Here is a 23,827-nt window from a genome sequence, read left to right on the forward strand (position 1 = left end):
TATACAGTATCAATATGTCTAAATTTTGTGAATTAAACTACTTTTTTGTGAATTAAGAAATACAATCATGTAGGTGTATATTTATTTGCTGAGTACAATGCTTAAAGGTATACATTATTGCCATTATACCAGAAATCAACAAATTTTAACAATCAAGATTTGTTTATATAACATTTGAAAGATTTATATTGATTGTATACTATATTGACGAAGACATCTGTCCATTAGAGGTATGAGTGAGGGATTATTTTGTATTAAGACCTATTTTCACTTTACCTGTGTCCGTAAATTATAGTAATGTCAGTACATACACATGTCAAAACATACAAGTATAGACCTCATCTGATACCCTAATAGTTTTGTATTCAAATGAAAAAAGCATTATTAAAGGCACTGATATATAATGTATAATGACGAGAAACCATGGTGCTATAAAAGGGCTTATCCAAGCAGGACTGCGATAAGTGTGTAAATCCTTGGCTTATTGATTGTATGTGACCAGGTGAGTGTGTGTGTGTGTTAAAGAGGTACACACTCCCCACAATTTATACCACAGGTTTTCATGCTAAACAGTAGCTATAAGTGGTCATTAAATATTCAAATCAGGATGTACATTATAAAGTATTCATTTCTACATGTATGTCAGGATGTGTGTTAAGGCAGGACTGCACATACTTCAATTTATTCAAATTGGAGAGGATCGATTCATCATACCTTATTTTCCTGCTGCTAGTTTTAACAAGTCATGGTGTCCACCCGTTTTATTGTCAGGAAAGTCGTACCTGTTGTCTTCTTTCTGATTAGCTTGATTCTGTTAACTCGACGTTTACCATTGGATATAAGGGAGACTACTCCAGATGATTCAGATAATAAGGCTATTGAGGACTCTGCCCCAAATTCAGAGACACTCTTCCGTCAAGATGAACGTGTGGGCTACTGGAATAAATTTGTAGCAGACAACATCAAATATAAAGGTGAAAGAGACAATTTTGTTTTCATTAAGTGCATGAAGTGTGCAACTCAAACAGTGGCAGGTGCACTACGTCGATATGCATTCACCCGTAGGTTAAATGTTGTCCTCCCCAGGGACAGCAACATCTACCTAGGCTGGCCTTATTTGATGGATGAAGTAGACTACAGGCCTTCAGAGGAGAAATTTAACTGTCTCATTGAACATGCCATATACAACCGAACAATCATGGAGCCACTGTTTCCACGAAACACTCCGTTCATCACAATTATCAGGGAACCTTGGAACCACTTCAAGTCAACATTTCACTATTTCAAAGTGGACAAAATAGTAGGCATCAAAGCACAGGACCCAAAAGAGGAATATTTAAAGAATATAGAAAAATATGAATCCATATATAAAAGTCATGAATCTCGTCCATATAGGTACTGCATCCCTGACGGGTTTTCGGTTACCAAAAATCTACTGTCACATTGTTTAGGAATGCCTTTAGGGTTTCCACAAAGTCGGGCAGACTATTCACAAAACGAGGTATTGGCTAATGAGTACATTAAGAAATTGGACAGGGAATTCGGACTTGTTATGATAGTGGAATATTTTGATGAATCCATGATATTTCTGAAGAGACTAATGAGTTGGTCATTTAAAGAAATTGTGTACAAAAAATCAAATGTCGGAAGTTATGCAAAGGATGCCTATCCACAATATATTAAAAACATACATAGAGAATGGAGCTCTGTAGACTATAAATTGTACGACCATTTTCGGGAAAAAATGGAATTAAAAATACAAAATGGTGGACTTGGATTTCAAAGTGAATTAAAACAATTTAGGCAGATTCTTTCTGAATTGAACAGATTTTGTGCATCTGCTAGACGATCGTCAAGAATAAATGCCAAAATTTCTTTTAAACATTTCACTTTTACAGGTTATGAATGTGCTTTTCTTGGTGAAGAGGTGAATCATTTGGATTTATTGCAGAAAAGAAATAATGCAGAATTAACTGAAAAATTAAAGTCTTATAAAAGAACATGCTAAATTTTATTGATAAATTAGTCTATAATAATATATAATTTTGTAAAGTAAAAGATAGTTTTGTTATTATGTGAGACAGAAATTAAATGCTTGCCTTTTCAGTGATCAAAATATCATTATTTAATTCACAGTCAATTTTTCCTACAATATGGGGAAAAAAACCCCGATCTGGTACATTACATTTACTTGTATTAAAAGTGCATGCTTCCTGTGATGTGAGCTGATAAACAAATTTAATGTTCAATGATGAAATAAGATATTTTGAAAGTGCAAAAAAATATGTGATGTGTACATAAGGTTATCTGTACCTTTCCAGAAATGCATAATTTAAAGTTTATTTTATGTACACAATTTAATTAATTTAACCGAGATTTAAATGCTATAGCCACTATGGAGGTTAGACTGGCCTTGCCTGTCTGAGATGCACGATATACCGGTGTGTAGAGAGACGGGCATAACCAGTCTAATAATGAGGTATTCTTTATTTTTACTGATAGTTCATTCCAAAGACAGATCAAATATACAGAAATACAAATGTTTTAGGAAAGAAAATAATAAAGAATTCATTGACAATTGGGTGCAATTAGGAATCATAGACATCAATCAATACAGGTAACTCTCGATGGCTCGAACTCTGATCTCTCGAAGTTCTCGATCTCTCGAAGTGAACCTCCGGTCCCGTTTTTTCCCTCTATATAACTAAGCAAATTCACTTCTGATCTCTCAAACTTCCCATCTCTCGAAGTTCTCTATCTCTCGAACCAAGACCTGGGTCCCGTTACATACATTTCATTGTTTTTTTACTCTCTATCTCTCGAAGTTTTGATTGCGCCTGTGTACACGCCAATCAAGCGTAAAATTATTGCAGCTTGGATTTACCTGGATAGGGCCGACATGGAGAAAGACCCGATCAAGTCCGGGGGTAGCCACACTGACGATTGCTATTCAAATTTCATGTAATCATGAAATGTGAACAAATATATATTGACACTTAAATAGATCGTTTTATTTATTCAAAATACGATCATTGTTGTTGAAATCAAGTGAATTACCTGTAAAATACGAACGAAAACGTGCAATTACATTATCAACATATACTTCCGGTATTTGTAATAGTAGAACAATGATGATCGGAACTTAAATTTTCGGATTTTATTCACTTTCTATCTCTCGAACCCTTCGATCTCTCGAAATTTTCTTGCGGTCCCTTGAACTTCGAGAGATCGAGAGTCACCTGTATATTTATTTTTCCTCCTCCCCTCTTTTTTTGTAGAACAAAACAAAACAAACAACAACAAAAATTTCTTTGCCACATGTCAGGGCCCTGACACTGTGAAGTATGAAATGCTTCAAATCTGCATAATCATAAAAATAACAGTCAAGATGAATGTGGTTATTTTGTGAATGAGGACAAGCAAAGGCAAGATCCATGAGGCAGTTTGATTCCTGGTTGTCATAAGGACAAAGGTCATGCTGGGTCAAAAAACAAAGACATGGAATATGAATTTGATATAAAAGGTTTTCTTTTACCTAGCTGGGACCTTTATTAATTATAGGTCCATGATTTGAATTCAAGTAACAAAAAAATTCACCAGTAATTTTTTACCTCACCTGAGCTGAAAGCTTAAGTGAGCTTTTCTGATCTTTGTGCATTGTCCACCCAAGCTGTAAACTTTTCACATTTTCAATTCTTCTCAAGAACTACTGGGTCAATTTTAATCAAAGTTGGTAAAAAGCATCCTTGGGTAAAGAGAAGTTTAAATTTTTAAGCCCCCTTACAAGGGGAGATGATAAAAAAAAGACAAAAATAGGGTGGGGCCATTAAAAAAATCCTCTTTTCAAGAACCACTGGCCAGAAAAGCTGAAACTTATGTGGAAACCTCTTGGGTAGTGTAGATTCTAAATTGTTCAAATCATGACCCCCGATGGTAGGGTAGGGCCACAATAGGGAATCAAAGTTTTAGCATTGAAATATAATGGAAAAATCTTCTTTTTAAGAACCACTGGGTCAGAAAAGCTGAAACTTATGTGGAAGCTTCCTGAGGTGGTGTTAATTCTAAATTGTTCAAATCATGACCCTTGGGGTAGGATGGGCCCACAACAGGGAATTTAATTTTTACATTGAAATATAATGGAAAATGTTTTAAAAATCTTCTTCTCAATATCGAAACACTGGGCCAAAAAAGCTGAAAGGTATTTGGAAGCATGCTGGGGTAGTGTAGATTCTAAATTGTTCAAATCATGACCCCTCGGGGTAGGGTGGGGCCACAATAGGGAATAAAAATTTTGCATTGAAATATAATGGAAAAATCATTAAAAATCTTCTTCTCAAGAACCACTGGGCCAGAAAAGCTGAAAATTAAGTGAAACCATCCATTGCTTTAACGTTTATGATTTTCCAGAAGAATGTATTTTATAAGTAAAATGCAAATAATTTTAACATAGCTTGTGGGCAAAATTGGACAAGAAAGACATTTTAATTTGGCAGTTTTATAAATGAATACACACACAAAAACACAACCCAAAAACCAATACCTATAAAAAAAAAACCCTCCCCCTTCCCAAAAAATCCACAAGGTTATTATAGTCCTCACACCTCCATAATTTTTTTTAATCAATGTTAATAATGAAAGTGCTGGATCTTGTTTTAACCAGCTGTCACATAATACATCAATTAATTGGTGCTCAGTAAATTTCATGAAATTTCGCATACATTTAGTTGATGAACAACACATTTTACATTTAGAATTTTCATTTATCTTTTGCATTATTATAGTTCAAAAGCTTTCAAAAATTGATTGATTTGAAATGTATGCAGAAAACAAAGCAAAATGTTTTCACAATTTCAAGATCTATAATGATTTTTCTGTTTCAAAGCACATTAATTATACCAATTAACCCATACAGGGATAGTATTTTTTGTTATTCTATGCTCCTTTAAAGTTATAAAGCCTGACATATTCAGAGATGGAAGTGCTTAGCACAAATTGACCAATTACACTGAAAATTTGGATAAATCTACTGATGTTATAAAATCTGAATAAAGTTCAGACTGCTCAAAGTTATTCATCTCTTACTCTTTAGATGAAGGTGTACTGATATTTAGTGGCGTTATTCCTAGATTTTACGCAGATTTTGATGTAACATTTATTGTCAAGCTTATATCGACAGTTAGATAGTGAGCAGTAGAATAATTGGATCAATGCAGTCTCAGCTGAGGACTATGAAAGGGTATATAGGAAAATGGGGGAAAAAAAACTTCAGTGACACCTTGGAGATATAGAGATGACGAAACTTTTTTTAAGACCTCCTAATGGATTTTTTTGTGACAGTATAGTTGCGCTCCAAAGAATACATGCTTGTCTTGATTTACAGCAAAATGATAATGATCGTGTATGGACCGGCTGGTGTTCTTATATATTCAGTTGACACATGGAATAATATTGTCACCAGAAAATTTATTTTGTGAATAAAATGAACCACAAAATCAATTGATAATGGGAGGAGCTATCTGTTGATATCTGTCAAAGGAATTCACTAAAGATAATGCTCTGTATACCAAAGGAAAAAAGTGAAGTATTATTGCTCTGTATAATCAGATGATTATATTATGTGGTTCAGTTATTATTAGGAAATCTAATATTTTCTCTGTCTAATATTTTTCTTAATAGTGACAAAGTCTATATAATTAGCAAATTTAATGAAGATTAGATTTTGAATTTGAGAACGGCATGATGGGAAGGATCATAATGCTCCTTTGGAAGAAAAGACTGAAATTCATTGTGTTTTTCATGCTGTTCTTTGTGGCATCAGTATACATTTTAAATGTTTCCTATTTGATCCTGGAATGTTCAAGTGCAGATGCTAATAAGAAATGGGTTGACATTCGTGTGAACAGGAATGGTGAGCAGACTTGTACAGAGAAAACTAATTTTGTGTTCATCAAGTGCATGAAATGTGCAACGGAAACCATGGGAACTATTGTCAGGAGATTTGGTCTTGTGCGAAACTTAAATTTTGTCGTTCCAGTAAAGAACAACATTTACTTGGGATGGCCTTTTCTAATTGAGGATCTTGATTATAGACCATCTAAAAGGCCTTTTAACATTTTAATGGAGCATGCAATTTATAATCGCACTAGAATGGCTAAAATGATGCCAAATAACACCCTATATATAACCATTATCAGAGAACCCTGGCGCAGACTAACTTCCTCTTTTTCGTACTTTAGTTTGGGTTACATTGTGGAGCCCCCAGTCAATCTCAGTGTGTATGTTCGGAATATCCAGAAATACGACGAAATTTATAAACATCCAGACAAGAAAGCATGGAGATTCTGCTTTCCTAATGGATTCTCTCTAGTCAGGAATTTAATGGCACATTGTTTAGGTATGCCATTGGGATTTCCTGCTGGCCGGAGGGATATATCTATGAATGACACTGCAATTACACAATATATCCGGGAACTAGACACCCAGTTTTCTCTTGTCATGATTGCAGACTATTTCACTGAATCATTAATTTTACTCAAACGTCTGATGTGTTGGACATTAAAGGATATTTTGCATCATAGTAGCAACATTGGAAAGCATAAACTACATGACATACTGCCAACAGATGAGGAATTCCAAATCTATTATAATTTCAGTAGAATAGATTTTATTATTTATGAACATTTTAACAAATCTTTTTGGTTGAAAGTTCAGAAACAGGGCCCAGATTTCTTTGATGAAGTCAATCATTTTAAAGTGGTTCAGCTATTAATGGAAAGGTTTTGTTTTATTGAAAACAATGCTAGTTCCAAGGGACAATTTTTAATTATTCCAGAATCCAAGTTTAATGAGGAATTAACTATTTCTAGTGAGTACTGTGCTTATATGACGAGATACCTGTTACAGGACATCAGAGACCAGTACAACCAAGTGGAGCTGGGGGGAGATAAAACAATGTTCTGGTACGCCAAAGAGCCAGAAAAGGGGGAGTTACCAAAGAGGGGGTGTTCATTTCCTCTACCCTAGAACTGGTAGGGGGTATCATCCTAAATATAATAGTGTATCCCAGGATGTAACATATCATTAGAGTACTGCACATGCAGATTCTTTCAGTATTTTCAAAATACAGTCAAACCTGAACTAAGCAGTCACCTGCAGAAACCATTAAAAGTGACTTTTATACAGAGGTGACCTTTGAGTAGAGGTTTGTCTTTTCTAAGAAAATTTGCTTCCAATTTTTGTCAGTTCTGTGTTTTACTACATCATAGTATATTAAACAAATATCAAAGTGTTTTCAGTAAGCTTTTTTAAACTTTGGTCCCAATTAAGATGCATGGTTTTTGAAAAGTAATTAATTGAGTTCAAGCAAAATTCGATGAATTCAAGGGGAAAAAAATGTTGAATCTAATAGACTATTGCATTATCCTTCTGTCCAAATAACAAAACCTTTATTTTATCAGAAATGATTACTTTATACAATGAATAAAAGTAATGTTATTTTTATCTGAAGAGCATCTAAAAAAAAACACACATAATATCTAAAACTAACTACTAAGTGTTTAAAAGTTATGTAATATGTACTCTCAGTTGATCAAAGTGCATATCATATTCACAGGTGTCCAAAACAATGGAGCGTAACTAAACCCTAACAGTCGCCTTCCCTTGGTGGTAATCATGAGATGATCAAGCCACATTGTCTATATTATACCAGTTAGGGTCTCTACCCAGAATTCAAGTTTCCTAGGTGTGAAAATAGGCTTGTCAAGCATTTACACAGATATGGCAATTGGAATTGGGCATGCAAAAACGTGAAGTAATAACTGGGAATTATCTAATTATCATATTTATTAAAAGACATCATTAAAATTTTTTAGATCAGATTTGAATTCTGTAAGCAGTCTAATTAAAATTAGCCCCTACTTTTTATTATTTGTTATGCCATACAGCATAACAAATAATAAAACGTAGGGGCTAATTTTAATTAGACTGGTTAAGTTTAAGAGCCCTATGATATTCAATTCAATTCAATTCACTTAATTGACAATTACCATGTCGGCATACAGTCATGACATAAAAAAATTAACAAGAATAATACATACATATACAAAGTGACAAATGTGAGTTGAACAAAATAATGTAGAGAATATTCATATATTTCTAAGTATTCATTGCTGACTTTCTTTTCTGTTGTCAAAGCACTTTTTCAAAAAACAACATATCCTTCTAGCAGTTGTAATATTTGTAGGATTGACAATTTTTCTAATGGGATTATCACTAGTATATGTGTTTACATTAAATATATCAGTATAATTGCATCTAAATTGGTCATACTTTGAACAGTATAGAACAAAATGTTTTTCATCTTCAATAAATAATTTACATGAATAGCATAAACGTTTTTCTCTAGGAATAGGGGGTTTACAGTATCTGCCCGTTTCAATATACAATGGATGGGCACTGATCCTTAATTTTGTTAATACAGATCTAAAACTTTTCTTTAAAGGCAGCTTTAAATAACTTTGCAATTTGTATTTATTTTGAATTACAATTTTACTATAAAAAGCTAACTTTCCAGAGTTTGATTTGCTTATATTTTTCAGTTGTTCATGTATCTTGTTTTGGAAATGCTCTTGTAATTTGTTTTTCAAGGTTGTGTGAGAAATGTCCAAAGAAGTGATATTTAATTTTTGTAGTAATGAAGACAGTTTTCTTTGCCAAGATATTCTAGATACAAGTTTTTTGTCTTAATTCTTTAAATGCAGAAATCACTAAATAATTATTATAATCATGTTTGTTTTCCATTTCCTTTGTTTTATTTGTTTTGTTGATATTTGTTTTACTGCTAACTTTATTGGTTATGAGCACCCTTATTTGAGTTTTGTAAAAACTTAAGTTAGTTTGTTCAATAATTTATATGCTTTTCCAATCATTTAAGGTTCATTGATACTCTGGTAAGAGAGATAACTCGGATAAATGTCTATTATTCCTTTATAGATTTGTCAATTAAGTTTAAATACCTTTTTGTCTAATTTTGCCCTGCAGACTATGCCAAATTGGGTTGCATATTACTTACAAAATATTTTTTCTTTTGGGAAATAATGAGCATTAGAGAAACATTTCATTTGAGTGAACAGAGTGATTATACACCTTAAATGGTTTTATTGTTCAGGTCGATTATTTTTTCCTTTATCTCGCCACGCTAGACCAATTCTTTACATAGGGAATCACCAGACTCTTAGGTGTGGTTTCCTCTGTTGGAATGTCCTCCTGCTTCGAGTCCTCTTGCTTATCCTCTGTTGGACTTCCAGGTGTCACGTTTTCATCTGAGCCCATGTGATTGAGCAAAATAGTCGCTATAGATGAGGAAAAATGGCGATTTCACTTGAAATTTGATGACCGCTGACTGTGTTACCCAGGTGACTGCTTAATAGAGTTACATTTTGTAGGAAACGAAAAGACTGCATAAGACAGGTGACCGCTGGATAAAGGTGACCGCTATGACAAGTTTGACTGTACTTACAGTATACATGGAAAATTTCATCACTGCTTTATTTTAGCCTCTTTTGCTTTCATCTCATGTGGAAAACTTTAAAAAGGGGCAAATTCAATGAAGACACAAGTTATCTGTTAACTTGACTATGCAGGGGTAAATTTAAAAAGGGGCAAAATAGTTGAGAGTTTTGATAGGGTGCATATAACAAAGGATGAAAATAACCCTGTATATCGGGTATACATGTAATACAGAATGTTAATTATTTATGATTATCATGTTGAATGTTATTATCATGTTGAATGATTTGGAGAATAAATGTGGGAAATTTTAAGTCTGTGATTTTCTATTGGTGTTAAAATAGATCAACTGCATGATCTCATAGCAAATTACAATTGATTCTCTTGAGAGTTTATGAGAATACAGTTCCTAATAGAAAGTTCTCAGCCAAGCAATCTGATATATGTACAACTATAAATGCAGTCCTTTGTCAAAAACTCAGAATAAAACAAGTGTGGCAGTCGGACAGATTCAGTCGCCAGTGGCAAGAAAGCTCAGTTGGTAGGGCAACAAACGATTCAGGGAGCCCAGGTTCGAATTCTGGTCTGGTAAAGAGTAATGCTGCTTATTCCTTTATTTAATTGTTTGATATTGTTGGCTGATAGTTAGTTGCAGTGCTCTGAAGGGAAAATTGCACTAATTTCACAATTGTTTAACATAAGCTGTAAAATTCTAATATGTATAATTATCTGTAATAGGAGATCTTTGTTTTTTGAGGTACTGACACATGCATACCTCTGGCTGCCGGGGTTGTGCGTATTTTGGATTCTCATGAATATCTTTTATTAAGGAATCAAAAGGAGAAATATTGATTTGTAATAAAAAGAAAATCATTTAAAGATATGTCAAATCAATACACCTTGAATGCTGTATAATGTCACATGCTAAATTTGCGCGTTAATGCAGCTGTTTTAACCCACTCTTAGACATGAAATTGGCACTCTTACTGTCTCAGATCTGTAATTTTAAAGGTTCACTGCTCATTATAAAGCTGGGGAATTTAATAATCCCTTGCCCATTAAAGTTTTCCACTTTCAGAACGACTGTTATATGACATTGAGTGGGTTATGTCAGGGAAAAAATAACATTGACTACCGGGGTATGTGTTCATGGGGCCCCCAAAATCATCAGCCAGATAGATTTAAATGTTTTCAGTTTTTCCTGATAGGAACTAACAATAGATAAGCAAATGTACTCGAAGATATATTTTCCTAGGATTTAGTTCTGTGGTCCTTGTTCAGTTTAATTCTTACACTGGGAGTCTTTTATAGACAGTGTCGAAGAAATTCTTTCGTAGGAGGGATGGAAGTATTTTTCCAAACCTGGGTTGTGTTGATTATACAGTAGTTGTGTACTTAAAATCTGGATTCTTTTATGAGATGACAAACAATTTCGGTAATATATACTGAATGCCACTGGATGCCAGAACGTAAGAAACTCAACTCTTATACATCGGTGTTTGTGTTTAAAGTTCAAAGCTGGGGTTGATGGGAGTGATATGTAAAGTATTGCCCTATCTGCAGTATATATTGATACCATGAATGCCTTGCAAGTGTTTAAAATTCATATCTTCAGCTGAGAATATACTGTTGAGGGGTTTTAAAGATATTAAAGTGACACGAAGAAAGGCCCCGTTTTCAGTTGATAAACATTTTTGATTACTATACTTGTGAAACTCTTCAAAAGTCATTATACCGTTAACTGCCCAGGACCAATTGTCTGTAATTGTGCTCTATTCAGATTAAAATATTTAAGAATTCCGTGTGGACTTTTATTCCATGGTTAGGAGACAAAAAGATGCTAGTTCATGTTTAGTTTGTGATATTAAGGATCATGATTAAGCAGAAGTTTCACATTGCTCAGTTAAATCTGGCGCAATTGTCAGATGTAAGTATACGCTGAAGAAATTTTCTTACATGTCTTCTTTTTTTTCAATTGACATAAAAAATATTTTCGCTTCTAAAGTGGGTTGAATTAAACATTAAGCACACTTTAGAATTGATCGTTTGTTCAATGGCAGTATGCTGATCAAATATACAGTGGTGTCACATGGCAAAATCTTTAGTAGAATGCATATTCAAATCAATATATGAAACACTGTGAGACAGAAGGACACAAGTCAACATTGTGAAATGCCAAGTGTTACCTAATGATTAATGGAGATTCAATCTATTCTGTTTTAGGATGACGAGGAAACCGGGGACCCAGGTTCACCCCGGAGACAGGAAGAGGAGGGAGGGGAAGAAGAATCCGATGGAGAAGTGGAAAAAGAGATGTTTGAAGCTGAAGGTGAGATGTAGGGATATAGTATTTTGTAAAATGATTATCTATAAAAGGGAAGATGTACAGAGGTAATGTTTGTTAAAGGAAGCGGGATCTAATACAGTCATGTTTGTTAAGGGCTATGATCAAAACAGTGGTGCTGGATGAAAAACTAAATTTAAAGAGTCAAAAATTACGGGGGGGGGGTTGTTGTTGTAAAGAGCCCAAAAGGTTTATGCTGTCTGACATTGATAATTACACAAAAAAGTGCATATTAGACATGATTATGTTATTATTTGAAGTGTTTCTTTTTACAAATAAACAAAAGAAATATAAGATATTTGCTGTGTATGATTAGTACTGTCAAACTCAGTGGGACCTATGAAAAACAGAGAGATATCCAAGTATTTGGGATATCAAGAGTAAATTACTTATTGAACAACAATTGGCTGGGACTTCCAAATCACTTCGACATATCCATGGTATTCAAGATGTCATTGTTCACGGTACTTTAAAAGTTCAACTATACAAGGGCATTTCAAAAGTTCTGGCAACTGGTGTGCGGTAAATTAATGAGCGTCATTATCATAAATTAAATTATATTCAGTCTTGAAATCCACGTGGAAAATGCTGCCCTATAGTCCTCTTTCGGTATACGCTTCAGACACTGGAATACGGCACTTCCGACTGCATGACGACTTTCAAATCGCCGTCCTCGGAGGGCTTCTTTGATAATGGCATTCAACCAAAAATCGCATGGAGCTAGGTCAGGACTGTAGGGTGGATGTGGTTAAACGGCAATACCATTTTCCTTTAAATATTTGGTTATTACCTCTGATCTATGGGCAGGTGCATTGTCATGGAGGAGCTTTATTCCTCTAGTACTGGTTGTTGGTCGGGTCGTTTTATAGTGCTCTACAACCTGAGACAAGACATTCTCTGCATAAAATTGACTAGTAACACTGCTGTGTTCTGGAACAGGAACTTGAGCAACAGGGCCTTTAGAATCAAAAAATAAGGCGTACATTACTCTCCGGACAGACCGGTTTCTGTGTGCAATTTGAGGCCTTGTATCATTTTGACCGATCCAAACTTTATTATTGAGCTTAGTTTCCGGTTCAAAAAATATATCCATGTTTCATCACCAGTTACAATCTCATTTATTCGCCCTTGGTCATAATCTTCATAAATTGTTAGTAACTGTGAAGCCATTTCTACCCGGATGCGCTTTTGCTCTTCCGAGAGAAGATGCGACACCCATCTAGCACAGACTTTCCTAAGCTTTAAGTTTTCCTTTAAAATACAAAAAACTGCTGACGAATTAATTTTAGTTAAGTCTGCTATTTCCTCAGCTGTATATCTAGCATCATCAGCTATCGTATTTTGAACAGCGACGATTTCTTTTTCGCCGTATGCACAAACTGGACGCCCCGAACAGGGGTCATCTTCAATTGATTTTCTACCCTCTTTAAATTGAACTATCATATTGCTATTGCTCAATATGAAAGAGCATGCTCTCTATATACTACATCTAAATCGGCTTTTATTTCTGTTGCCGTAAAGCCAAGCAATGAGCGAATTTTGCAATACGCTCTTTGCTCAACAAAAAAATTGTTCTCCTTATCAGTTATTTTTACACCCAGTATACAGAGTATACCTAATTATGACGTCATTTTAGCAGACCTATACATCATTTTGAATGTAAAATGACGTCACTACTAATGCATATTTGCCTAAGCTTTACAGTGGTATCAGAGTCATTTTAATCCGTAACCTAGTTAAAATTTTATATACCAGTTGCCAGAACTTTTGAAATGCCCCTCGTACTAATTTCTTGATAATCAATTTTGAATCAACCATTGACATCACCTTTATTTTTGAGGGGGATGGAAAAGAGGGATCTTGATGAAAACTATGTGAATTTAGCTAATGTTGTCAGACATTGAATTTTTTATCTCTGCACCCCTAATGGAACATTGAAGCAAGGGTAATACGTAGATTCGACTGTACGTGTGCATAAATTAACATATTAACAAATTAACAATGACTTGGAATGCGGTGATTAGTGTAACCATGAATTAGTGTTACAGATGTCGGCACCGTACAGTGTATATATTTATGATTTATTAATGGTATTCATGAATTAGCGCATTGTTGTCTGCACCAAAGGTGCTAAAATATGAAGCCCACTTATTTAACTAAAAATTTTGTATATTATTGTGGAGTTAGAAGATAATAAGAAAGGAATGCAGGCTTAATAAGTTCAAGCTAAAATGTAAAAAATGAATCACATGAAGGAAAACATGAAAGAGAAATTGGAAATGCAGAAAAAAGGTCTGAATTACTTCAACATTTATATTTTTAAGTTTATAAGAAGATACTGCAGTTGAGCTAAAAGATAAGAGAATAGGGGAAAGTCGTACATGTAATTGTTGAAATTTGGAACACTTTGAAACCAGAATTAATTATAAACATACATAAATCTTCTAGTGGTATTTAGTTCATTGGTCGTTAACTTACTAATTAGCATGTTCCTGGAAGCACAAAAAAAAAATAATACCAGTTGACTAATTAACAGCATTATTAAATCAAGAAACATGTAGCCTGGAAGAACTATTAAATTTAATACCAGCTAATTAAAAACATTAAATTAAGGAACATGTAACCTGGGAGCAACCGGAAATTTAATACCAGCTGTCTAATTAACAGCATTAAATCAACAAATATGCATGTAGACAAGTCTTGAAATGTCTCTCCTGAATTAAAAACTTGGTTAAAATGATCTGAAAGAACTGGTAGACCCCCCCCCCCCCCCCCAAAAAAAAAAAAAACAAAAACAAAAAAAAAAAAAAGAAAAGAAAAGAAAGTTGTATAATGGCATAGTTTTCACATAAGGTTTGATTAATTTGACTATATTTACTGATTCCAATTTCAATCAAATTCTTATTTTTATAAGAACTCTTGCACATTAATAATTTATTTTAGGAAATGTATTTTGGGTGTACAAATCTCTTTGAAATAAGACAGAAGTCTTATAAGCTATTCCTATCTCTGTCTCTGTATTATACAAAAAAAATTGTTGATTAGGTTTACTCTGAAACACAGAGGCTTCATTCCTCGTGATAATACTTGGGGAAAAAACAATTTCTGATAGAAAATTAGACAGTGTTGACTGAATGAAATCGAACTTTAAAGAATATCGTAAAAAAAAATTGTACTGACTTCTCTGAAGAATTGACATAACAGATATTAAATCAAGAATAAACACTTTGAAAAGCTTCGGTTTGCTTACAAAGCATTCCTATTTTGAAATTCATTTAAAGAAAATGAAAAGTATGAATAAATTTTACATTTATTTTGAGATAGGAAGTCGTTTAGGTCTATATATGAATATGTTGTTCACTACCAAGAAACAAACCCTGATTTATGAATAATGTATATCAAATGTCTGTTTATCTTTATACAAAACATGCTAAAGTAATTAAGGTATAGGAATTGTTTAATGTGTTGATGCTACAAACTTGACTTGATATATGGCTAAAAAAAAACTTGAACAAATAATGAGACTACATTGTAGCTGGAAAGTTCCATATTATGAGTAGTTTTAAAAATAACAAATATACAAAGATATTCATATTTATATCACTTCTTTACTTGTCAATAAGTTCATTTTCAATCATTTAATTTTTTTTTTGTGGATGATGTTATATACTGCAGTCAGAAGGTTGAAGTAATGATTTTTATTTTGATGTCAAAAAAGTCTTAAGCAAAAATCAAAATTTAAAAATTCACATTGAAGAATAGTGGCTGTTCCTTCATTTACCTCGACAATTACAGTGTACATTATTTAAATATAAGCATAATATATCTAAAGAATATACATATAAAGAAGCGATATTTTATCAATATACCATGAAATCAATAAGTGTAAATATAAGCATTGAATTGTAAATTTTGGATGTTGTTTTTTGCTGTGAAATCACTAATATTTGGGGATGTGTGTGTGTTAATTTCATTGTTTTCTTGATATGACAGGACCTGCACATTTATGTCCCGTATGAAATGATAAAATTTCATAATGGTATCATTTTCTTCTTCAACCACTAATTACATGTAAATCAGATCCCTTTGAATGATTCTTTTTTCCTCAATCCACAAGAATTTGGCCCCTTTGGCCTTGAAAATAAGTGGTTTTACAGTAAATCTTGGTACATGTACCAGTAATGGTGATTAAAGTGGTAGATACCCCAACTTAAATATTAGAGCTATGGTATTTTATATATGTTCCTATTTTATTTTTAGGACAAATGAATTTAAACATGTCCGAGTTGGAACAGGCACAGGAGATAAGTGGACATGAGGAGTACCTACGCAATATCTGGAAGACGTTAAATGTTGGGCGCGGTGGATACATCACCGCTCAGGAGCTGGGCCAAGTCTGCGACCATATTGGCATGGAAATGAATAAAAATGTTAGCATTTTTTTTAAATGAAATTTTTAGCCCCTCTTGATATTGTTCAAACTTTCTTTTGTAGAAATTGAAAATTTTTGGAAAACTTGTTTCAGTTTTTTACTAAATAAGTGTTATTTCTTTTAAATTTGATAAAATGTATATCTTTGAAGCTGTAACTATTAAATATTTATGCATTATTTTTTTGTCTGTATGCAGGAGCTGCAGCAGTTATTTGACCGTCTGGACCAAGACAGTGATGGACGCATCAGTTTTGAGGACTTTGTTGGGGGTGTCTTTCAGCATAATAATGGGGGCGCCACAAGTCAATCTCGGAGTCGTGTTGGCACACCACGCTCACTAACACCCAGAACTCACTCAGCCCAGAAAAAATTCCGACCCACAGCATCTGGTGCAGAAGAAAGGACAACTCCATCATTGATAAGTGGTAGTGGGTCATCTGGGCTCTTTACTGTGCTTGACACAGAACATACAGGGTACATGTTGTTTTTGTGAAAACTGATCTAATAAAATTTAAATTTTAATGATATTTATATATTCAATCAAACAGTTGACATAAATGGTATTATTGCTTATGGAATACTTTGCATAAAGATCTTATGCGCCTAATTCAAATTTCAGACCTTTCTTAGTACAGTCCCATAATGTATGTCTTTCCAGTCAAGCTGAAATTGCTTGTCTTGATTTAATTCCTTAAATTTATATAAGCTAAAAAGTTACATTATACATGTACCGGTATTACATGTATAGAATTGGACTAATGGCACTTTATTATAATGCTAAAATATTTATTTCTTTTGAAGTTCTGTCCTGTTATTTATGTAGGTTTGCAATGCCAGACAGCATAATTGATTTATGGGAAAAATACAGTATCACCGATGGTGCAGATATCCTTCTTGTAAGTAAAATGTATAAATAAACTGAGGGTCACTTCTCCCACAATGACTTGCTTCAGGTCATTCTTAGTAAACATTTAAGCTGTCTGTATGAACGTATGCTTTTATTTAGCTCTACTGGTCAAAGACTAGAAGAGTTTATACATTGGTAAGGTGTCTGTTGACTGTCCATTTAGCTGTTTGGTGGTAAATATTTTATAACCCTCTTTTGACAGGCCCTTTTATGGAATGGTGTGTCTCATCCATCCATTCCTCTGTCTGTCCATCTGTTAGCTTTGTATATATTTATCTTCACCCCCAAGATGTATCCCTGGTCCATCATCTGACAAGGTTTGAAGGACATATGACCCGGCCAGACATGAACATACATAATTCCCTTTATGTATTCCAATGGTTACAAAAAAATAAAAAATTCTCTGAACTTCTGTCAAAATGTCACTCTTCCTTCAGCTTTGGTTAAATATGAGTAAATCTTTGTACACTAGTACACTCAGATCTTGGTTTCAGCGTTCGTGCTAACCATATATTGAGTGTGTGCCGTTCATGCTGCTTGACCAAGGGATAATAGCATGTATCAGGGTCTGCATCTGCACGATTCTCTATATTATTTTTTTATTACGATGAATGGTGTTGCCATGTATATTAAAAATGGAAATGTCTGTGAAACTCCAGTAGTTTTGGTCCATTTTCAATAAAATGTGGTGAATGGGTAAACTACACAGAGATACACAATATATTTTATCGCTTTTGATTTCCAGTGTTGCTGTGGTTACTAAAAATAGTATCATTACAGTAACTGGAATTCTTTTCTAAATGCTATACTCCAACAGTTTTAGTATGATTTCAATACAAGTTGGTACACATGACTAGTACAATGTAGACTATAGGAAAGCTCATAATTCTCTATGTAAGATTTTGATGAATGGTGTTGCTACTAAAACAAAGAATAAGCTCGATGAAAATCTTTTAAAATAATACTTGACTTCTACATTCAGTAAAACTGTACAAGTTTGGAAAACATCAAAACACACAATTCTATGAATGTAACTAAGTTTTGGAGTCAAGGTGGAACTTTTATCTATATACATACACTGTACAAACCAGTAGAGCTACAGTTTCATTAATGACTTCTAGTTGTTGTCTATTGTCAGCACATGATGACCTGAGTATAGCCAGGTGGACTTTTGATTTAAATGTTATGATTTTAAAATTTAGGAGATTTAAGTAGCATGAGTAAATTTTTTTTCTTTTGCATCAAATGTTATGTTGAGTCTAATGTGATCAGCTTTTGATTTTTTCTGTTAATTGTCATAACAGAAAAGTGAGTAGAATAGTTTGAATGGCAATTCAAAAGCTACTCCACCCAATCAATTTACTGTGTATATACAATAGCTGTGTGAAAATCTTTAGCTGAGAATTAATGTTGATGTAAATACTTGGTAATGTCTTTTTTTAACAGGCCCTGGGCTTTGATTTAGTGATATCTTGTTTTTTAACAGGCCCTGGGCTTTGATTTAGTGACAAGAATCAGCCTCCTGGATCTCTCCTATCTTCTAGAACAGGAAATGATGGCAGCTGATGAAGAGAATGCCATTTATCAGGCAGCCTTTGCTTCTTATCAGCAGGAGATTATACACATCAAGTAGGAATATTAATTAGTATTAATGATTCAATTAAAGTATCATAATTAAATGTTTACTGGTCCTTGTGATAGTTATCTGTAATCATAGTCTCATTAAAATTGGATGGAACTAAAGCATATAATTCATTGATATCAATTTTGGACAAAGAGAGATAACTCTTGTTTCAGATCCTCATTAGAGCAGCAGATGTGGGCTACTGACAAACTAAAGCAAGACCTCACAGAGGCCAACTCTCGTAATGCACTGCTGGCCAAGGAAGTGGACGAGAGACATCTCCAAATAGAGCAGTCCACCGAGAAAAAACTCAGGTAAGGAACGCTCAGAAATTATGTCCAATATCAATTTACGTAATATTTAAACAATACAATGTAATTTAAGATTAAGTGTTTTATATTACTTGAAACATGTAGGAGAATTTTGATTCAAATCAAAGATACTTATTAGTAAGTACAGAGGGATTTAGGCTTAAGGGTAGAGAGTCTGCATTGTAGATGCCCAAAACTGAAGCTTGTTCATGGTACTATTTATGTCCATCCCCCCTCCCCAGCTCAAAAATTATATGTAACATCAAATCCTCATAGACATGCAAAGGTTTAGAAACTGTTTAATATTGGATTTAATAGAATTCAGTTTGCTGAGTTTTATGTATTATGTGTTTCTGTTAGCTATGTTAATTTTTTTTAGTTTCCTTTAATTTGTTCAATATGTAAATGGAGTAGAGACCATTACATCTAATTTTCATTGAAAGAATTTTTTTTGGTTTTCATGTACATTCAGTTGCACTGTAGTATATAGATTTATACAAATATTTAGTTTGTGGGATATTGGTAAGACAAAATGGTATGAAAAAATGTTAGGTGTCCATTTTGCCATTTAAAATAACAATTGTGTATGAATGAGGCTTCTTGTATTTGTCCTGTTCATCTTCAGGTCCTTTATTTGTCCATCTGCATTTTGAAGCACTTTTGAAAATAATTTTCATACCCAGGTAATTGAAGATTCAGGGGCACATAATTTTTGGTCTGTCTGTCCGCATAAACTTTAACGGTAGCCATAACTTTTGAAGCTTTGGTGGTAAGGCCTTTATATTTCATGTGTATTCCATGTGACCAGACCTTTCGTTAGGTACTAACAATTTAAACCTTATAACATTGATCTTGGAGTTTTACCTCCTTTTGAAAAACTTGATCGCAAATCTCGCTTGAAAGTATACTCTACGACCAAAATAGCGTTGCGTTGAGTGTTGACACTATTTGATTTGACAATTGAACAATTTGAATCAAAGGTTACATTCTGTAAAACATGCGTTTTAATTTGTTGATTAAGTGCCACCATCTCTCGTGTGATATCCTTTGTCTTTATATAGTGTCCAACAGCCATATAGCCATGTTTGATGGTCGAAAACTGATGCTGACTTTTTGAACAAAAAACAAGAGACAAATCATAAAATCATATTTCAGCATGTGATATTCGTTTCACAGACGGTACATGTATATTGTTCAACAGCACACTATTTTATCCTACATGCATTTCTGCCAATTTCTCTGCAATAAATTGACATTTTCCATTTTTGGTGTTCGTTAAATTGAATAGTCTGTGCGCACTAAAAATCTTTTTCTCTCTGTTTTAGACTCTAGTGATTGTAAACAAGTGAACTATTACATTGGGTAGGCAAACCCAAGGAAATTGAAAACTCAGGTATTATTGTAAAGCATACCCAGCTGATACTGGAGCACTTGTTACCAAATGTGTTATTGAAATATATATATGATTTATGTATTCATAGCTGGTAAAACACAATGTGAAACGTCGGAATTATTTAAAAGTTTACTGTTTTATTTCCACAGCTGTCAAAAATACCAATTTCAAATGTGTGTGTGCTATTGCGTACCCATTTTAACGGCCATCATGGCAATAAACATGCAACATGTAAAATCGACATTCTTGTGTTTTTTCATTTGAATTTTTACTGTAACGGCGAATATTATTTATATATTCATTATAAAATAATAAAGATCATATATACATAGGCCTATATACTTGCATGTTAAAAAAAAAGAAACAATTTTCACAGAATTGTATGTTTAATTTTATCGATGTAATGGGCTGGGGGAAAATCAGACGTATTTTTCAATCGCAGAAATATGCCCCGTGGTACATGTATCAAGTCACTTCCTGTCAATCCTTGCACAAATTTTATTTGCAAGACCATTTTACAGTTTACCAACACTCACAATCATTTAATCAGGTAATGCGTCGTCCCACTTTCACCAAAAGAAAACACTTAGCTCAGTAAGCACAACTTTTTTGACCTTTTTCTACCTTTCTTGGAAACATTCCACATTTGAGAATGTGGGCGGACCTATAAAAATTGCACCAATCAGATTCTTTGTTGGATTTTGCAATTGTATATCAGTCAGATTCAATTGTATTTCAGTCAGATTCAACAGTGTCGTCACTCAACGCAACACTATTTCAGTCGTAGCGTATACTTTCAAGCAAGATTTGCGATAACCTTGGCCATAACTTCTGAACAGTTGGTGTTAGGCTTTCATATTTCACATGTGTATTCCTTTTGACAAGACCTTTCTTTGGTACCAACATTTTGGATCTCATGACCCTGGATTTCGACCTACTTTTGAAAAACTTTAAGGTTGACCAGAAGCTGCCATATGGTGGCATCAGTGTTTCACAAACAGGTCATCTTTTTTTCTTTAGAATTTATAAACAGATTCACCTTTATAAGACCATTTTAGCTAATTCAAAGTTTAGTGACCTTGAGCTTCCTTTGTAGACTTTTGTTACCTTAAGTAAACCTTCCTAGACTTTTGTTACCTAAGTAAACCTTCCTAGACTTTTGTTACCTTAAGGACATGGGCTTCACATTTCCTGATTTTGAATTAAACTTGAGGAATATCTGGAATATCATGGATTTCTTCCTACATTTCACACACTGACTTCTTGTTGGGAGCATGCATATAAGCTGTGTCAGAATTTTATGACCTCATATATGACTTAAGTTCATGCATTCAATTTGAAGGTCAATCTTTTATATAGATCTTATCAAAATTGAATTTTAACAATTAACAGTTAATCAAAATTATAACAATCTATATGAACATCTTTTCAAACTGTACATGACAAAATAACTTCACCAGTATAAAGAAGGCATTTACTTTGTTATTTTTCAGAATTTACTGTAATTCTATTACCTGTTCTATTGACCATTTAATTCTCCATTTAAGGCTTGTGATACTATTCAGATTTGTTTTGTCGATCTCAGATTTACCTCAAAGTGGAATTTAAATCTGACATTATCTGCAATAATAACCAACTTCTTCACATCCATGCTTTTATGATGGGAGTTTGTTACAGTTATTAAGAGACTTGACAAAGCTGGTGCCAAAAGTAAACAATCTTAAGTGTGCCCCTGTGTCTTATGTTTGTGACTGTGTATAGATAAATCTACTTTTAGACAGTGCATGTAATTGTACTGTCAATATTTGCATTTATCACAAAATGGATAAGTTCATTCCCTGTCTCTCAGTATTCAGGAAAGTTATAGGGTAGTTCTGGATTAAATACTGTAAATTGTCTGTGTTGATGCTATGAGTTTGTCGTGTTGTCTGACAGCAGTACATTTATTCTGTGATGAAAACTGTTAAGGTAAGATTTTGGATAGCTGAAAACTGGACTAGATGAGAGAAATTTCAATTTTGATGCATGGTTGAATGTGCATTTTAGTATAAATTATTGGGAAATGACTGTTTCATTGATACTCCTGCAATATATCATCATGAATCATAATTAGAATACATTATATCAAGAAATGTCAAGTAAATAACTTTTACTTTGAATATCTACATATATTTCTTGTTTGAATTAGTTCTATAGAGAAGAAGTATCAGGAACAACTAAGAGGCTTACAGACTGAGTTAGAACAGGAGAGGGCTCAGGTGAGCTCCCTGAAGAACGGTCTGGACTCAGAGAAGGAGAGGATTGAGGAGGAGGAGAAGTCACTGAGATTCAGGCTGATGTCTACTCAGAAGGTAAGGAAGAGAAGTCACTGAGACTCAGGCTGATGTCTACTCAGAAGTTAAGGCAGAGAAGTCCCTGATACTACTCAGACTGATGTCTATACAGAAGGTAAGGGAGAGAGGTCACTGATACTCAGACTGATGTCTATACAGAAGGTAAGGAAGAGAAGTCACTGAGACTCAGACTGATGTCAACTCAGAAGGTAAGGGAAAGAAGTCACTGAGACTCAGGCTGATGGCTGCTCAGAAGGTAAGGGAAGAGAAGTCACTGAGACTCAGGCTGTTGTCTACTCAGAAGGTAAGGGAGAGAGGTCACTGAGACTCAGGCTGATGGCTACTCAGAAGGTAAGGGAGAGAGGTCACTGAGACTCATGCTGATGGCTACTCAGAAAGGAAGGTAAGGGAAAGAAGTCACTGAGACTCAGGCTGATGGCTACTCAGAAGGTAAGGAAGAGAAGTCACTGAGACTCAGGCTGATGGCTACTCAGAAGGTAAGGAGGAGAAGTCACTGAGACTCAGGCTGATGTATACTCAGAATGTAAGGAGGAGAAGTCACTGAGTCTCAGGCTGATGTCTACTCAGAAGGTAAGGGACAGAAGTCACTGAGACTCAGGCTGATGGCTACTCAGAAGGTAAGGGAAGAGAAGTCACTGAGACTTAGGCTGATGTCTACTAAGAAGGTAAGGAGGAGAAGTCACTGAGACTCAGGCTGATGGCTACTCAGAAGGTAAGGGAAGAGAAGTCACTGAGACTCATGCTGATGGCTACTCAGAAAGGAAGGTAAGGGAAAGAAGTCACTGAGACTCAGGCTGATGGCTACTCAGAAGGTAAGGAAGAGAAGTCACTGAGACTCAGGCTGATGGCTACTCAGAAGGTAAGGAGGAGAAGTCACTGAGACTCAGGCTGATGTATACTCAGAATGTAAGGAGGAGAAGTCACTGAGACTCAGGCTGATGTCTACTCAGAAGGT

General features: G+C 34.2%; 3 protein-coding genes across 3 annotated transcripts in view; all 3 read left to right on the top strand.

Moving 5' to 3' along the window:
- LOC133173612 (ninein-like) overlaps positions 1-23,827 on the top strand; it is a 48,282-nt gene that overhangs the window by 12,331 nt on the left and 12,124 nt on the right. Inside the window, exons 5-11 of the mRNA XM_061308594.1 lie at positions 11,731-11,836; positions 16,112-16,281; positions 16,480-16,757; positions 17,107-17,179; positions 18,677-18,819; positions 18,988-19,128; positions 22,707-22,869. Coding sequence (XP_061164578.1) covers positions 11,731-11,836; positions 16,112-16,281; positions 16,480-16,757; positions 17,107-17,179; positions 18,677-18,819; positions 18,988-19,128; positions 22,707-22,869 — 1,074 coding nt within the window. The remainder of the gene's footprint in view (positions 1-11,730; positions 11,837-16,111; positions 16,282-16,479; positions 16,758-17,106; positions 17,180-18,676; positions 18,820-18,987; positions 19,129-22,706; positions 22,870-23,827) is intronic.
- Positions 506-2,043, top strand: LOC133173632 (galactosylceramide sulfotransferase-like). The gene has a single exon (XM_061308616.1). It carries the CDS (start codon positions 746-748, stop codon positions 2,006-2,008), a length of 1,263 nt encoding a protein of 420 aa, XP_061164600.1. The 5' UTR covers positions 506-745; the 3' UTR covers positions 2,009-2,043.
- On the top strand, positions 5,658-7,402 carry LOC133173623 (galactosylceramide sulfotransferase-like). The gene has a single exon (XM_061308605.1). The coding sequence runs from the start codon at positions 5,737-5,739 to the stop codon at positions 7,021-7,023; it is 1,287 nt and encodes a 428-aa protein (XP_061164589.1). The 5' UTR covers positions 5,658-5,736; the 3' UTR covers positions 7,024-7,402.

Source organism: Saccostrea echinata, unplaced genomic scaffold (assembly GCF_033153115.1).
Source record: "Saccostrea echinata isolate AGI-Se365-2 ecotype Australia unplaced genomic scaffold, CSIRO_AGI_Sech_v1 ptg000002l, whole genome shotgun sequence".
In the NCBI taxonomy this organism is placed as follows: Eukaryota; Metazoa; Mollusca; class Bivalvia; order Ostreida; family Ostreidae; genus Saccostrea; species Saccostrea echinata.